The sequence below is a fragment of the Pseudorca crassidens genome, chromosome 2 (genome assembly GCF_039906515.1).
Source record: "Pseudorca crassidens isolate mPseCra1 chromosome 2, mPseCra1.hap1, whole genome shotgun sequence".
NCBI lineage: Eukaryota > Metazoa > Chordata > Mammalia > Artiodactyla > Delphinidae > Pseudorca > Pseudorca crassidens.
Genome location: NC_090297.1, coordinates 66,863,881 through 66,881,998, shown reverse-complemented (window position 1 = coordinate 66,881,998; position 18,118 = coordinate 66,863,881). Strand labels below are relative to the sequence as shown.

General features: G+C 40.4%; 1 protein-coding gene across 1 annotated transcript in view; it reads left to right on the top strand.

Annotated features, from left to right (window-relative positions):
* The window catches only part of PIGK (phosphatidylinositol glycan anchor biosynthesis class K), a 134,819-nt gene extending 132,842 nt beyond the window's left edge, over positions 1-1,977 (top strand). Inside the window, exon 11 of the mRNA XM_067726610.1 lies at positions 265-1,977. Coding sequence (XP_067582711.1) covers positions 265-381 — 117 coding nt within the window. The 3' untranslated portion in view covers positions 382-1,977. The remainder of the gene's footprint in view (positions 1-264) is intronic.
* The last annotated feature ends 16,141 nt before the right edge of the window (positions 1,978-18,118 follow it).

Sequence of the window (18,118 nt, the reverse complement as noted above, 5' to 3'; positions counted from 1 at the left end):
GTGTGTCAAATTTAAAATTGCTTTTTGGAACTTTCTGGAATTTTTTTTCCCAATATTTTCATTCCATATTTTGTTGAATCTGTGTGTGGAACCTGCAGATAGGGAAGGCTGACAGTACATTTAATTTGTCTAAATTACTCCCCCTGAAAGTACAACCTGTGAATTTCCTATTTTCCATCAGTATTTATTTTATCTTCATTTATTTATTTATTTGTTGACTTATTTACCTGTTGTTAAATTTATAATGTCATCCTTGTTTTGCAGAAACCAAAGCTGAAAGATTGGCATCCTCCTGGGGGTTTTATTCTGGGATTGTGGGCACTCATTATCATGGTTTTCTTCAAAACTTATGGAATCAAGCATATGAAGTTCATTTTCTAGATGCGATGATGTATGAAGAACACTACGTGGAAGACTACAACCTTGGATAAAAGTTCATGTCTATATATATATATATATATATATATATATATATTTTTTTTTTTTTTTAACATCTTTATTGGAGTATAATTGCTTTACAATGGTGTGTTAGTTTCTGCTTTATAACAAAGTGAATCAGTTATACATATACTTATGTTCCCATATATCTTCCCTCTTGCATCTCCCTCCCACCCTCCCTATCCCACCCCTCCAGGCGGTCACAAAGCACCGAGGTGATATCCCTGTGATATGCGGCATGTCAATATATTTTTAAAAGTACATTACTCTTGTGTGATTTGGCAGAAAGTATAAGGAAGCTAAATTTGAAAGAACTATTGGTTTTATAACTCAGAAATAATTGTTAATGCAAGTGCTAAATGACACTAAATATATTTGTTTTTCATTTTGTATTATTAGAATATTGGGACAAAGAGATCAGAATACACTCACTGACTCTTTTTGAAAATAAGAATTTCCCCTTGTTTTATCCCCTTTTCATTTGGAAAAGAAAAAAATGTGAAGACATTGAATTCTCACTAGCAAGGGAAACTTTTGTTAGTATTTTTGTATATGTTCTCCCAGTCTTTTTCATACTTTTTTTCTAAAATAGGGAGCATATAGAACATACCATTTTATAACCTTACTTGTCATTTTGCAGTATGTTGTCAACTCCTTCCCTCTCCTTGGATATTCTTCAAGAACACGTGAATGGCTGCACACTACCCATTTCATGAATGTACAGTCATTTATTTAACATTCTTCTATAATTAGACCACTTACTTTGTTCCCCAAATTTTCTTTTGGTTCATTCTTTAATGTGTTAATATTTTGTCAGCTATTCTTGGAATTCTGCAGCTAAAATGATAAGTAGAGATGAATAATCAGTTTCTTAATCTGTGGTACTGACAGTCTCCAGGACCTTATTTACTGTCAGTTTATCTGGAAAATTTAAGATCTTGGGGAATTTCACATACTGATTGCTCAAGAGAAACAAACCTAATCATTTTTCATTTCTAAGCATTCTGTGCTTCTCTAGAATTGATCACCTCCTCTTCTGTTTCCACGCTGAAAGAGATGTTGTTTCATTCTGTTTAAGGTAAACCTTGCCCACTGGCTGGATCTACACTTTTTCTGGGACAATCCCATAAAACGGATGGACTGCAGGAAAAATTCAGGCTTGTGGCCCTGTCTTCGTGACTGACTGATGTATCACATAAGGCAGTAAGCTCTTTTCTGGTCTCTGACAAGATGCAAGAGCTTATATCCCCATCACTGATTTTTTTCATCTTGCCAGCCATCTTCATATCTATCTCGTAACTGTAAATGATATTGAGATTGTGCTTTGCTATCAGCCCCAGATATTGCTTTTTCACATATAAGCGGTAAAAAAAAAGTGAAACTTGAGTATTCATGTCCCATGGGATACTTTTTTGTATTTTATCTGTTTTATCCAGGAACTTCGTGCTAATCTTTATTCACTATGAAGATATGTTTTGTAAATTGTAGGAAACATTCAGAAGACAACGCTTCCTCTACAATAAAACCTCTTAAAATTAATAGTCCTTAGACTCTGTTTTCCTTTTAGCACTTAAAATATTACCCTTTAATTATATGCAAAATGGTCATGCTTTTCACAGGCAAAGAATTGACTGTGTTATCTCTCAGATTAGAACAAATGACACTGAGGCTTTTTGCCAGCTCTGAATCTTCATTTTAATTGATCTTTTTATTGCTGCACTAGATAAAAGAAGGACAATTTTTATCTGATTATATGGAGAAGCATCTTTTTGTACATAGAAAGGGGGAAAAACAAACTTAAATTCGAATAACTGGATTGTAGTAGTGCTAAGAGACAAAAAAAGGTTGACCATGTAAACACTTACATAAGGTCATGGACACTCTGGTGGCCGGGAGCTACTTAGAGTAGTACAGGAAATATGATTGTTCTTGAGCCAAAGTCATTTAGTTTGAGTATAATGAAACATACCCTGATGGTAAAGACTACTGGAAAGTAAAAGGATTCCTCTTCAGAGATTGTAGAAGGTGCCCTTCTTAGTTAAAACCAAACTGGGAAAAGTAATACTGGGTATAATATACAGTATTAATTTTATTCCAGACAAATTTCATAGGGCAATTATTTCTTTCTGTTTCATTATTGAATTTTCAGAATATAGTTAAAGCAAAAAGCTTGAAATATGTTAAAGGTTTAGCTCATAACCATAATCTTTTTACATAAAGTATATTCTGCCTTCAGTAATAAGTAAATCCTCTGCATATGTTAACTGGGTAATATCGTAAGTGTAATTAAATGGCCCAGACTTTAAATGATAACATAAAAGCACATCCTAAATATATTTTCCTTGAGCCACAAAGAGCTGAACAACTGAAAGGTGTTTTCCTTTTGCCTTTCTCACAGTGTTATCGTAAGGATCAGATGAGCTAATGATATGACTACACACTTTGGAAATTGTGAATATTTGGTGGTGTTGTTTTTCTTTTTTCTGCCTAGGAAGATACCAATGGGGAAGTTAATGGTGCCAGGGTCCCACTTATTTACCTTTCTAAGCTACTCGGTGTGATTCCCATTCTCTTCGGTGTTCTTTTTCTCCTCCCCTGCAGTGTCTTCTATATTCCTTGTCCCTTCAGGGAGACAAGGAATATAGATAAATGGATCCCAGCAGACATGTCCTGACCTTTTGGGGGAGGGACAGGGCATAATGATGCCGTTCTGCAAAGGCAGCCTGCGTGAGAAAAAGAAACCAAATGATGTGGATTTTAAAATTATGAAAGACATTCATTTATAGTTTATGAAAGGAAAATGTAGTTTGGAAGCAAAGCTGATTAAATTGGATCAAGAAAAATTGGAATTAAATACAAAAAATAATGCATGCATTTATGGTTTCAATTTTTATATATCCTCAGCTAGTTGAAAATGATGATTCCCACAACAAGCATAACTCAGCTTGTTTCTACTTACTGAGTATTTTCTACTATGGTATATGTTGATAACATTTCTTACCTTATGTATGTTGTACAGCAGAGTTACAGTTACTGTGGGAATCATAATTTGAAATTTTGACTTATGTGTTTCTGGAACGTTTACAATAAATGGTGCATTAACATAGGACTTCTTTTCATTGATTTTACCAAAATTAAATTCATCTATAGCAGATATACTGTTTTAACTTATGAAAGAAATATTTTATAAACATACCACAAGGTATGGCTGTAAAATGAGATCAGTCTCCATTTCACTTTATGGAATCAGCCCCATTACTTCACTGTCACATTTCCTGCCTGAGTGCATTTACCTGCTCATGTACCTGATGCGTAAATGTGAAAGTCTTTCAGTTCATGGACAACACACCTTAGTAATAACCGGTCTTTTTCCGTTTAGTGCAAAATTTTACTGTTTCGGAAATGTGCTATGAAATATTTGTTATAAATTAACTGAGTAGACCCTTGAATAACGGGATTGATATAGATGAAGGTGTGACCAAGAAACTCATTATTAAAAATCCGTTTACTCCACACTTGGAAAGGTGGTCACTGTCATTCTTGTTCCACTTGGGCTGCTTGCAGCCTCAGAGACTTGAGAGGACTTTCAGATGTGCCCGATGTGTATACCCAGAGTTTACCGGGCTCATATGATATGACCCTCTTCTCATGATGGAAGTACCAGCTCTGACTGTGCTAGAATCTCAGGGACAGCTGGCAGTAGCAATGTAGGTCACTTTCTTCGGGGTCATTATATAAGGTCATAAATGTAAAGCACATCATACAATACCTGGCACATGGGAGAGGTTCAGCCTTTTGTTCTTTGCTGGGCAGGGCTCTACCTAGCTCTTGTTTTTAACCTCCACTCAGGTTACTCTTTAAAGAACCATTAGCCTTGGTGCTCCTGTCCCCTTTGGTTTTCAGCAGTTGTCATTTTGAGGTAACAGTTTCTTTTCACTTTCAACGCTGTCAGACAGTTTCAATCCACAGGTTCTCTTGCCTCTCTTTTCGTTTTTTCCATTTTAGGTAGGCTGAGGCTTTTCTCCATCTTCCCTCAGCCTTAGGTTTTTATTATCTTCTCTCTATGGCTTATCCACTCTCTTGGAAACAAATATAGCATGATTATTGGGCAGTCTAGCCTCACCCCAGGCCCCAGATGTCTGGATAATTACCCTGTCTGAATTTCTCTTTATTCTTCTGTCACACTGGGTACTGCATTTCCAGGAGAAGACCTCCTCCTCTTCCCCCAACCATGTTAGTCAGAACTTTTAAAGTTTCAAATGATAGAAAACCAACTAGAAAAAATTTAGGCCAAAAAAGGGAATTTGCTGGAGAATATTAGGATATCTTACAAACTTGCGGGAAGGGGGTCTGGTGTGAGCCTCACCAGGGGCTGGCATGGCACCTGGATATTCTTCTCTGCATGTCTCCTTTTGGCTTTCTTACTGGCTTTCTCACGTGACTGGTGACTCCAGAGCCTGATATCCTGTGCTTCATCACAAGAGAGAGGAAAGTTACTTTCTTCCTTTATTTCCAGTTCTGAAAGTCTTGGGGACGAACTGATTAACCTTGTTAATCCTATAAGCACATAAGGACCTCTGGTGGCAAACTCCTGTCTAGTAGTGTCCCTCCCAGAGAAGGGAGAGATCACAGGAGCCAGGCAGTCACCCTTACTACTACTTTCTACTAACTTGCTATTCAGTGGGTGGTCTGTGGAACTGCAGCATCACCCTGGAGCTCGCTAGAAATGCAGAATGTCAGGCCCCACCCTAGACCTGCTGAACCAGAATCTGCATTGTACAAGATCCCCAGGTAATTCACACGCACATGAAAGTAGGAGAGGCGCTGATCTACACCTTCTACTAACTAGCTCAATTTTCTCTCTTAAAGAGGAGGTTGTAAAAGATTGCAAATACTCACTTGTAAAACAAACAGCCATGGGTAGCATATTTTATGGGTTAATTGACTCTTTAACATTCTTTTTCTTAACTTTTTATTTTATATTGGAGTATAGTTGATTAACAATGTTCTGTTAGTTTCAGGTGTACAGCAAAGTGATTCAGTTATACATATACACGTATCTATTCTTTTTCAAATTCTTCTCCCATTGAGGTTGTTACATAATATTGAGCAGATTTCCCTGTGCTATACAGTAGGTCCTTGTTGGTTATCCACTCTTTAGCATTATTTTTGACTCTATTAGACCTTTTAAGGCTGTAGACCACTCTCGTTCTCATTTTTTTTTTCCTTCTGAGGCTTTTTCAAAATGTTGAATGCTTAAATGGGCATCTAATTAGCACTTACTGTATGTAGTGTCTGCAGTTTCTTTGACACGACTTTCATCAGGAGTGTGAGTCTAAATTCCCCTTCCCTGAATATAGGCTGGCCTTAGTGACTTAATTCTAATAAATAGAATGTTAACATATGCGGAATAATACTGCGTGACTTCAAGGCTAGGCCATAAAAGGTGATACAGCATCTGCCTGGCTCTCTTTCTCAGGATACTTCTCTTGGAACCCAGCCACCATGCCCTGAGGAAACCCAAGCCACTTGGAGAAGCCAGGCGTGTTTATTTTGGCTATTACCCTGGCAAGGTCCCAGCCAATAGCCAACATCAACTTCCAGACACATGAGGGAGAGAGCCTCCAGATGATTCCTGATGGCAACCTCGGGAGAGACCCGCAAGTGAGAGCCACCCAGTTCTGGTTGACTCCCAGAACCATGAGAGATAATAATGTGAAAAAAATTGTTATTTTTACCTCAGTATGTTCAGGATGGTTTGTTGTATAGGAATAGTTACTGAAACACTGTGTTAATACCTACCCACTTTAGTAGATGCTAGGAGAGATTACAAAGAAACAGAATTCTTTTTTCAAGAATTACAAATCAATTCTTGAGACACATGTGAAAGGATGAAATAACTGTAGAGCAGAAAATGGCAAGTGCCACGTAAGAGCTATAGAATGGGGGTTTAAAAAGAAACTTCTAACTTTAATTGCTAAAGAGATGCATTGTTCATATTGTATTTATTCTCAGGGGAACAGAGAAGACTTCAAGAAGGAAATGAAATTTGAGCAATCAGATTAGATTTCTCTTGCTTCCCCTCCTTTTCCCATTATTGCTCTTTCGGAATTGTAATTTTTCTTCAGTCCTGTTCCACCAACTCAGACTTTCCTATCGTCAGAAGATTTTGCTTTGTAATCTGAAAATTAAAATGGGGGAAGTGAACTAGCTCAACTTCCTTCTCTACCTCTACAAATTCGCCTCTCTTTCCCCCCCCCCCATTCCTACCCCAACACCTTTGGTCTTAGAGATTGAGTTATTGACCCCATCCTTCTTCTGGGATATTGCTTACTCATAAACTCACCTTTCTTCTTGCCCTGCAACCTCCCTTTGCATAGAAGTGCTTTCCCTTACATTTTGTAAGATGTTCAAGCATTCTCATCTGAAAGACTCCTCAAAATTCTATGTCCCCCTTTAAATGCTAATATAGAAATGCTATATAGAGCTCTTTTCTGCTTCATTCTGTAGCTTATTATTTTGAATGAATGAGCCACATTCTCTAACTTGGCTTCCTTGCCTTGTATTCATTTGTGAACCTTTCTGTGAATCTATCTTCTGCTCCCACCACTCGCCTGAAACTATTTTCTTACTGATATCAATGATCTGTTTGCAAAATCAGATGGAATTTTACTGCCTGTATCTTTTTTTTAATCTCTCCTTAATATGTAATAATTGTTGATTACTCCCGGTTTTAGAAACATTTTCTCCTCTACCTTGTGGTATTGCTGTCTCCCCAGGTTTTCTTCACTTGGTCTCTCATTTTCAGTCTCCAACAAGTGCTTCTCTTTGACAGCGCACCCCGGATGTTCTGCAGAGTTCTGTCCTCGCACTCTTCAAATTTAACACTGTCCCTGAATCTTTTCATCCCCACCTGTGGTTTCCGCTATTACCTCTACGGCACTGGGCAGCCAAATTTGTATATCCCAGGATCTCTCTTGAGTTCCAGGAGCACTCCCTTCTACCTGAAAACACAGGAATCTCAAACTTAGTGTACCCCAAACTGAACTTACCATATTTCATCACACCTCATTGCTCGGCTCTTCCTTTTCTATTTTCTTTTTCTTATTTTATATTCTGAATCTTCTCTAGATGGGCACAGATAGTGAAGACATCTGTGGCCCATGTAAATGTTGACCACAGCATTTACTACACACGAGGCTCCTAATAATCAGGTGGGTGAAATGACATGCTCTGTGGGTGTCAGTTAGCCTCTTTTGCCAGACATTCCAGTGCTTGCCAGTGGGCCCATGAAGAAAAGTCGTTGTGTGGGATGGAGACTATGCAGGGGCTCAGCAGGCTGGATTTCTCCTTACCAAGGCTGATCTGGCTAATGCCTCAGCTGACAGCCTAATCTACCAGTAGCAGAAACCTTCATTAAAACTCAGCCAGTAACCAGGTTGATGCCTCCATTCCCCAGGAGGGGGCCAGTCGGCTGACTGGCAGTAGGTTGATTATATTGACCATCATAAAGTGGGCAGAAATTCATTTGCACTGCAATAGATGCATCTTCTGAGTATGGATTTGCATTTCCTGCTCTTAAAGCTTTCGCCAGCATCAACCATCTATGAACTCACAGAAATCCTCATCCACCCTCATGGCATTCTGCACAGTATTGAGTCAGATCAAGGAACTCATTTCACAGCAGCTAAGTGTGGCAGTGAGCTTATGCCCATGAAATTAATCAAACTTACCACATACCCCATAGGACACAACACTCTGAAAAGAGGGAGCTCTATCTATAGACTTTAAATCAGAGACCATTGCATGGCATTATTTCCCCCATAGCCAGAATGCATAAAACTGGGAACAAGAGTGGAAATGTGAGCAACTCCTCTCACGATTACACCTAACAGCACATTTCCAGAACCTTTGCTTCCTGTCCTGGCAACTTTGAGCTTTGCTAGTATGATGGTCTTAGGTGCAAAGAGAAGAATACTTTCCTCAAGGGACATAACAGTGGTTCTATTGAATTTGAAGAGAGGATTGCCACCTGGCCATTTGGGGCTCTTTATATCACTGAACCAACATGCCAAAAATAAGGAGTTACTCTACTGGCTGGAGTGATTGATCCCAGTTACCAAAGGGAAGTTGACTAGCTGCTACACTGAAGGCAAGAACAACTATGTGGCAAGAGGATTTTCTAGGGTGCCTCTTACTAGTTCCATGACCAATAGGAAAGGTTAATGGAAACCCAAAACAATCATAAAAAGGCAGGATGATTGAGGACTCACTCTTCTGAATGAAGGTTTGGGTCACTCCACCAGATAATGAACTGACCATCTCAGCTTCTGGCCGAGAGCAAGGGAAGTATGCAATAGGTAGGGGAAGGTAGGAAGCCATAGGTATCAACTATGGCCCATGGCCAACTGCTGAAATGTAGTAGTTTTGTGTATTTTCTCTGCCTGTTACATGTTTGTGTGTGTATGCTATTTCTCTCTCTTCTCTCTCTTTTCCCCCACTTTTATGCACGTTGGAGGGACTTAACCTTACAATATAATCTTTAGGTAAGAAAATATTCAATGGGACTGTGATGGAATTTGAGGAGTAATTAATGTAGCCAGCAGTGCACACAGCAACAGCTGGGGCTGTGTATCTCCTTATTTTGGTGAAGAGTGAGAATTTCTTCACTTGTAAGAAGAATAACAACATCCTGTTAGATGGAAATATAGAGTTGTGTCGTTGTACAGAGCTCACTTGTGTGGAAGAGTGAATGCAGGAGCTGACCAGGCAAAGGACTGTACTGTTCCAATTACCAATTCATTGTCTCAGCTGAACCGTTTAAGACTAATTTCCCCATTATAGTGAATACGATGCTAAATTTTGTCAGTAGAGGGTGCTGGGGAGGCATGGCAAGAAGAAGGAGCTTCTCTTCCTGTTCCTGGTGTAATCCTCCCATAGGTCTCCTGCAGTGTGTGTCTCCCATAGGTCTCCTGCAGTGTGTGTGTGTGTGTGTGTGTGTGTGTGTGCACATTCACCAGCACACATGTGTTTCCTGCAGTGCCCAGTGGTTGGCAGCACAGAGCACCTTCCTGTGGGCAGCTTCATAGCAGAGGGTAGCCAGCAAAGCACCTCCGCATGAGTTGCTGCCCCAGGCAAACTGCCTCTGGCTGCTTTGCAGTGGGGCACCTATGGAGGACACCTTTCCATAGTGTACCTCCTTGGGCATCTCCATCATGGGTGCTGCTGGCAAGGTCACCTCCTCTGGACAACTTTCCCCACACCCTTTGAGGGGAGTTTTCAGTAAATTCGAAGGTGAGGCTCCTCTGTGAGGATAGCTTTCCCTAGCAGTCCAGAGAGCAGCTTTCCAGCAAGTTCCACTGAGACAAAACCTCAGTGAACGTCTCCACCATCCAATGAGCCCTGCTGCACCCTCTCCAACAATGTCTGGATCTCAGTCCTGGGAGGGGTGGCTTCTCCCTTGGGTCCTCTGCCTCAACCTGAGGTGTGGAGGCCGCTCCTGATACCAGCCATTCCTCTATTCTTTAGCGTTCTCTTTCTCTCTCACTAGCAAATTCCCCCTTGCTCAAATGCCTTGATCAAATTACTATGTGATTCCTGTCTTCTGATTGCACTTTGACTGATATACCTCCTCACAGAAAGCAGATGGCACTAAGTGGTGAAATTCTTGGCCACAGTCATTCAGATTGTTCAGATTATGCCTCTGCGTTCAAGGGAAAGTCCTCCTCCCTCCCAGAGAGATGGGCAAAGGGTTGGAGCCCCTTCTTACACCTCCCCCTAAATCTGAACTTCCACTGAGGGTTAACAGATGGAAGGAATAACTCCTTCTGACAGTCTGGCAGCCAGATCTGGCCCAGGAGATGCACAGACCTATCAGACACGCGGAAGCCATTCAGCGAGGGTCTCGTTGACTTTGTTTTAAAAACGCTGGATTCTTCCGGCTCTAGGCAGCTTCTCCTTGCCCCTTGTAATGAGTACAGGAAATGAAAAGATTCAGGCAACAGGATTTCTTGTAACCCTGCCAGGAAAGGAGATGGATCAGAAGAGAATAAAGCATGTTAGAGGCAGACTGCTGCAGGAAATATTCTTGTTTGGTTATTAAAGTGCTCACAGATTAATAAGGCTGAATAGCACAGTGGTTAAGAGTCAGCTTTGCATTTCTGTCACTTGTCAGCCTGATAAATGCACATTATACAAGGAACAGAATAATTAAAATTACAAATAAGGAAATACACTTATAAATCAATAAAACCAAAGGTGAAAAATTGAGGCTGAAATATGAGAAACCAAATAAAAGGAATATACATTATACATTAAACAGGTTAAAACACAAAACCAGAAGCTCAGAAATTACAAAGTCTAACTAGGGAAAATGAAATCAAAGAATTAAAATTTTAGATGTTAAAATCAGAACCTTAGAATTTCAAGGATATAGTTGTGAATAAAGTTAAAGTAGAAAAAGGAAACGTGTTTTAAAGTGAAAACAATGGAGGGGAGAATTAAATGGAATATAAAGAGTAAGCCAGGTAGCTGAAACAATTTATTTTAAAAGTTTAAAATAAAGCTAAAACTAGTCAAAGGAATATAACATTCTCTAAGTGCTAAGTATTTAGAGAACAAAACCAACTGAAAATAAATATAGAAGACAAGAGATGAACAATTTAGAACATGAGAAGAGCAAACTTTCTTTTTTTAAAGCAAATTACCTGCTTTTAAGAGACATCTGCCTTTTGTTATCGTTATTTTGCAGATACTCAAGCAGCCACAAAATCCAGTAGATTGTGTCTGTAACTTTGATTCCCAAGGTCAGGTTCTTTGTAGAGCATCCCTTGGGGTTCCTTTAGACTGAAAGCTAAAGGTAGCAAGCAGTTCAGAAGATTGAGCCTTTCTCCAAGGCTCCTCCTGGCTCCTGTGTCTACATGGCTTTTAATTGAGTCCCTTGAAGAGTTGCGCATGGAAACAGGTTAGAAAGATACACACCCCTGGCTTGGCCAGCCCTGTTGTCGGTTTGGCTCTCTGATCTGTTGCCTCGAAGCCAAGCAATCATTCAACAAATATATTTCCCACCTACATAGCTCTCAGTGCTGAGGTAATCATGGACCCTCCTTTCTTCCCTTCACATTGCTGGCTGCAGGTCAGACAATTGTACTGTTTTATAGTATTTCTGGCCTCAGTTAGAAAGCAAACCAGTGGATTTCAAACTTTTGGGCTACCACCCACAGTAAGAATACATGTCATATTGTGACTACGCATATATGTGTTTATATGACTAAAAAGTTTTACAGAATATGTACCCTCTCCAATGTCATACACTATTATCTTTTTTTTTTTGTATTCTGTATTATAGAATTGTCTTAGCTGGGAGCCAGATCAATGGTTTTCAAAAATATTTTGCTTCTATCTGCACTAAGAAAGAGATTTCACGCTGTGATCTGATGCACATACATGTGTGTGCATCTATATAACTGAAAGAAAAGTTTTACAAAACGATACTGACTCTTTCTTCATATAAAGCACCTATTAATTTCCTATTCTATTGATGGCTTATGAGCCATATATGGCTATATTTGCATCTCCAAGCTTCCTGCCAAGCAGACTCAATGAGAGTGTGGAGAACCCCAGCCAAGGAAAATGCCTCACAGGTGGTAGAATTATTACAAACATCCTTGCACTGACAATGCACTTTACTGCTCCCTGGTGCCAATCTAATCTTTACATTGTGTGAATGACATAGCCTCAGTCTTGAAGCCTGTCTGGTAAGTTAGAAATGTCTTTATTCGGTCTCATTTATTTACAGTTGGGGATGGGGAGCCAGGTGAAGAGAGCTCCAGGAGAGCTTCTAGAAGGTATCATGAATTGAGAGCATAGGTCGAATACAAATTTTTTGAAAAGGACAAAAAATCCAACACAAATATGCTAAAATAGAAAATAGAATTTATCAGTATTTACATAACAATGTCCAGGAGAGATTTGTCTTCAGGCGCAGCTTGATCCCGCACTCAACGACATTCTAAGATCTATCACCCGTATCTGTTTCCCCTGTGATGGCTCACTCCCAAGGTGATTCTTCTTGTGGTAGCAAACATGGCCTTATCAGTCTCAGACTCTAAAGCATTATGAGCTGGGGGGAAGAGTTGTATCCCTGCATAGGGTCATGTTCCCATCCCTGAACCAATTCTTGTGTCTGAGGGACAGGATACGCCAGTAGGTTTAAGCCAGTCAGGGCCTACCCCTGGAGCTGTGTATAGAGCTAACCAGATGGTTAATGGTGGAGAGATTGACTTTCCAAAGAAAATACAGGGAACCTTCGCCCGAAAGGTAGGGAAATGGAAGCTGGGCTGCCAATGGCAGGTGCTTGCTCCATTGAGCCTTTGAAGGCAGTGTGGAAACAGGGAAAAGAGTTGTGGTGAGGAAGGCTTGTCAACAGATGGGGGCACAGGGGAAGGGTCAGCACTCGAGGTGCAAGGAGCAGCCTGGGCGAAGCCTGGAGACACCCTAAGTCACCTGAGGTAGCTGGAGCTTCAGGACACATGTGGAGGAGCTGTGAGGGAGGAGGCAGACAGTGGGTTCTGAATCCAGGCTACGGAATGAGGATTAAATCTGGCAAGCTAGTCAGAATTCAGAAGAAGTTTCTGAGCGAGATGAGTACTTTATGCGACTTATCTTGCACTGGCAGAATGCATGGGAGAAAGGCAACCCTGGAAGGCCAGGGCGGTCCAGGCAAGAGCTAAATGAACGTGAACACAGAGCAGTGAGCGTGGAGACAGACGAACTGATGCAAAAGCTCTGTGCTCCTTTATCTCCTAACCTGAAATGAACTTTCAGTTCTGTTGACTTATGCAAAGGAGGGAGACATCCTTTAACATTTAATTGGCTTCAAATAAAGATCAAATAATTCCTGAAAACTTTACTTTTCAAAAGGGAAGAAACTACCCTTCGGTGGAAAAAATAAGCCAGTGCTTATATAACTCAATACACATGTCTATCCCATCAAATGGTTAAACTACTTTGCAATAAACAAGACAGAACAAAGATATTTCTAACTCACCAGACAGGCTCTAGAGACCTCCCTGGGACCTTCCGAACAGAGTTCCTCTCCTCCCTATCCCATAGAACCTTGGGTCCAGCTGTCTTGTATCTGCATCACGTATGTGCATGTTTTACCACCCATGGATTATGAGCAGGACAGCAGCCTCTTCATGTTGACTGAAATCATTTCTCTTACCCTCTCTCCATTCCTTTCCCAAGCACCTCTGCTTGGACCCAAGCATCGTGATAGATGCTGGAGATACGGAGATGAGTTCCAGCTAGTCCTGAACCTGAGGAGGCTCCAGTCTAGTGTGAGAAGTGAGATATTTAACCAATACTGGGAGACACATCTATGCAGAATACAGTGGGAGAAGAGGTCAGCTCCACATGGTGAGATCAAGAAATGCTCCATCAGAGGCAACATGTGATGAGTCTTAAAAGACTAGCAGCAGGAGAAGATGGGCAGGAGAGGAAAAGCACTGAGTGGTAAGCACTCAGTCGGGCAGGGAGGTGTTCTAATGTGGAGGAGGCCATAACACCTTTGACCTCATGGGTGTCTACAGAAATATGTACCCATTTCTCTTAGAGCAGTTTCAGAGCACCTCCCTGCCATGCTGGGACTGAGTTATCATGGACAGGAGCCTTTCATATATTCTTATTTAGTTCTTACTACAACACTGTATAATAGATACAATAAGAGGAGCCCCAGTTTTACAGAAAATGGAGGTTTTAACAAAGTGGTAGAGAGGCACACAGCTGGGAAGGGAGTAGAGGATGGGCTTTCGAACAGTCCTGGCTTGCAGGCCTTTTGCGCCACGAGGGCATACAGCCACTGCCCGCTGTCTGCTTGCAATGACTGTCCTTTTGGAGTTGAATCAGGTTGGAGAACTGGAGCTCCCCTTTCTGCCCTCAGCTAAGTCACTTCTTTACTTCACTTGCCAGAATCAGTCCAACAGTGTTGTTGTTTTTTTTAATTGAAGTATAGTTGATTTACAATGTTTTATTAATTTCATGTGTACAGAAAAGTGATTCTATTCTTTTTCAGATTCTTTTCCATTATAGGATATTACAAGATTTTGAGTATAGTTCCCTGTGCTATACAGTAGGTCCTTGTTCCTTATCTATTTTATATATAGCAGTGTGTATATGTTAATCCCAAACTTCTAATTTATCCCACCCCCCTCCTTTCTCCTTTGGTACCCATAAGTTTGTTTTCTATGTCCGTGGGTCTATTTCTGTTTTGTCAATAAGTTCATTTGTATCTTTCTTTTTGGTTCCACATATAAGTGATATCATATGATATTTGTCTTTCTCTCTCTTACTTAGTATGATAATCTCTAGATCCATCTATGTTGCTGAAAATGGCATTATTTCACTCATTTTTATGTCAGCCCAACAGTTTTGACACTTGCTTGAAGAAGAAGCCAGTTATAGATAGACAGACAGAATAATCTGCACACACACACACCAACACACACATTTGGCATAACATGGTGATGGTTAATCTAAAATGAAAGACTATCTGGTGTTAAGAGTACAGGTTTATTTTTACTAAAATAAGGCAAACAAGATTCATTTCTCTTTACATTATAGCCACTTACAATTATTTTGAAAACAAGGAGTAATCTTGTAGAAATTGAAACACTGATACTTAAAGTTATTTTGATGTTTTTCTTTAAAAAATAATTGTCAGCAGAAGAAAACATTTTTAGCATTCCTTGAACCCCATAAAGCATTGCTTTACTCACATAACTTCCATGCTTAAACTTCAGTGATACACTGCTAACATCACCAAGTCACACTTCCAGCTTGGAACTCAAGGCTGGCAGTAATTTCACTGAAATCTATGTTTCTAGTTTTATTTCCAGACTTCTTGTAGAGTTCTTCCTTTTTGTCCATGCTCACTTCTGTCTACTTACCTTTAGATTTTACCTTTAGCCCTGCCTCCTCAGTGCTACCTGTTGCTATTGACAGTGCTGTCTGTGCTGAAAATACTCCATAGGAATCTGAAGACTTCTGAGGACTGAGGTCCCAATCTGGCACATTGTGGGAGCATATCCCTTGTCGTAGACAGTGAACTGTCTACGAACTTCTCTCACCCTGTGGGTGAGCCCGGCTGGAGTTGCTTCCCCTTGTAGACCTCTTATTTGATGCAGAACAGAAAGCTCTAGAAAGCTCTAGTCTCATGGAGGGCTTAGCTGGATAGACAATTTGGCATCTGTCAAAACACACCATGTTACTACCTCAAAGAAGGGTAAGAAGTGATAGTGAAAAGGTAAGGCATAAAGAAAATCAAGGTAACCCTTCCCAAAATCTTGTTTCATTCGATCCCTTATTAAAGATGCCAAGCCAGATCCTCATATCTCTCTTGAAATCCAGGGAAGGAAGGAAGAAGACATGTGGGTCCAAGAGGTGGAAGGATGTGTTTGTGACACAAGGAAAAAAGGAAGCTGAAAACCAGAGCAGAACACTGCAGGGAAGGGTTACGCTGTAAATCAGCCAAGAGTCACAGAAAAGAACTTTGAAAATTCTTTGAAGCAAGAACTTAAGAGAGGGAATACAGGGGTCACCAGGTGCCAACTTGATTTGTTTTTAGGTTTAGCCAGGGGGGGATGATACAGGCACTGTTTCTATTTTAGCAACATGTTTGTTAAAGGCTTCCGCTTGTAAAACAGTGGTGAAATATGTGCTGGATTGAAGTTACAAACACCAGGCAGGTCAGTTCTATCCATATTAGCAGCTTTCTCTTATCTATCCTACAGGGAAGCCTTGCCGTAAAACCATCTCCTGACTAATATGCTTATCAATTTTACACTTAGCACAGGCAATAAGAGATTAAATGTGTACAAGATGACAAAATTAAAATGGTCTTGACAGGCTGACACCAGTCAGATTAAATTTAACATAGATAAATGTTAAGTTCTTTATTTAGGTTAATTGTTTCTTCCCCTGAGGTTGAAATGGTTTGGCATACAGGATTATAGGAAGATGCTATTGTAGTTTGTCCTATGACAACTTGCCCATTTTAAAATCCATTACAATTTTTTAAAATTCCATATATAATTATTTTATATTTTGATTCTGATAATTCAAATATTCAAGGTCTTGTTTGTTATTTCTGTTGAATCTCCCTAATGCTGGCATACTTCCTTGGGTATTTTGGGATTTTGTATAGATTATACAGATACATGCTTGATAAGGAGTCTACATAGGAATGTTCCCCCAAAAGTATATGAACAGAAATATGGGTTTGGGCCCAAGTATTTGCTCTGAATTGGTCAGATGGTCTGGATTAAATAACAGATTAGACAAGATAAGAGAATATTAACAAATCGGACACTGGAAATGAAGAACTTAATTAGAATGTGGCATATAAAGGCAAGGAGATGAAAAATGTGAAAGAATGATTAAGAGCACAGAGAATAAAATATATGATCTGTTATGTATCTCACCCAAGTCCAAAAAAGGAGACTAGAGGGAATGCAGGAGAGGCAATAGGTGAAGAGAAAATGACTAATCATTTTCCAGAATTGATAAAAGATGTCAATCTATACATGTAGGAAGGAACTTGTATATCTAGCAAAATAAAGAAAATCTGTATCTAGACATATTATAATAAAACTTCACAACCACAAAAACATAAACAAGACTGAATAAGCAGCCAGAGACCATACAACAGAATAAAGTGAAAAACAGAAGACTTTTCAATGGCAATATAAATCAGGAGACAATTGAACAGTATCTTCAAAGAAGTGAGAGAAAATCACTTTTAACTTAGAATTGTGTATCCAGAAAAGCAAGGATGAGATAAAGACATTTTCAAGCATGTTAATCTGATATTATTTCCTTACAAATAAATCTTCACCAATGGAACTTCTAAAGTATGTCATTTAAGCGTAATAGAGATCGGACCTTCAAGATGGCAGAAGAGTAAGACGTGGAGATCACCTTCCTCCCCACAAATACATCAAAAATACATCTACATGTGGAATAACTCCTACAGAACACCTACTGAACACTGGCAGAAGACCTCAGACTTCCCAAAAGGCAAGAAACTCCCCACGTACATGGGTAGGGCAAAAGAAAAAAGAAAAAACAGAGACAAAAGAATAGAGATGGGACCTGCACCTCTGGGAGGGAGCTGTGAAGGAGGAAAAGTTTCCACACACTAGGAAGCCCCTTCACTGGTGGAGACAGGGGGTGGGCAGGGGGGAAGCTTTGGAGCCATGGAGGAGAGCACAGCAACAGGGGTGCAGAGGGCAAAGTGGAGAGATTCCTGCACAGAGGATCAGTGCCGACCAGCACTCACCAGCCCGAGAGGCTTGTCTGCTCAACCGCCAGGGCGGGTTGGGGCTGGGAGCTGGGGCTCGGGCTTCGGAGGTTGGATCCCAGGGGGAGGACTGGGGTTGGCTGCGTGAACACAGCCTGAAGGGGCTAGTGTGCCACAGCTAGCCGGGAGGGAGTCCAGGAAAAGTCTGGAACTGCCTAAGAGGCAAGAGACCATTGTTTCAGGGTGCATGAGGAGAGGGGATTCAGAGCACCGCCTAAATGAGCTTCAGAGGTGGGCGTGAGCCATGGCTATCAGTGAGGACCCCATAGATGGACATGAAACGCTAAGGCTGCTGCTGCAGCCACCAAGAAGCCTGTATGC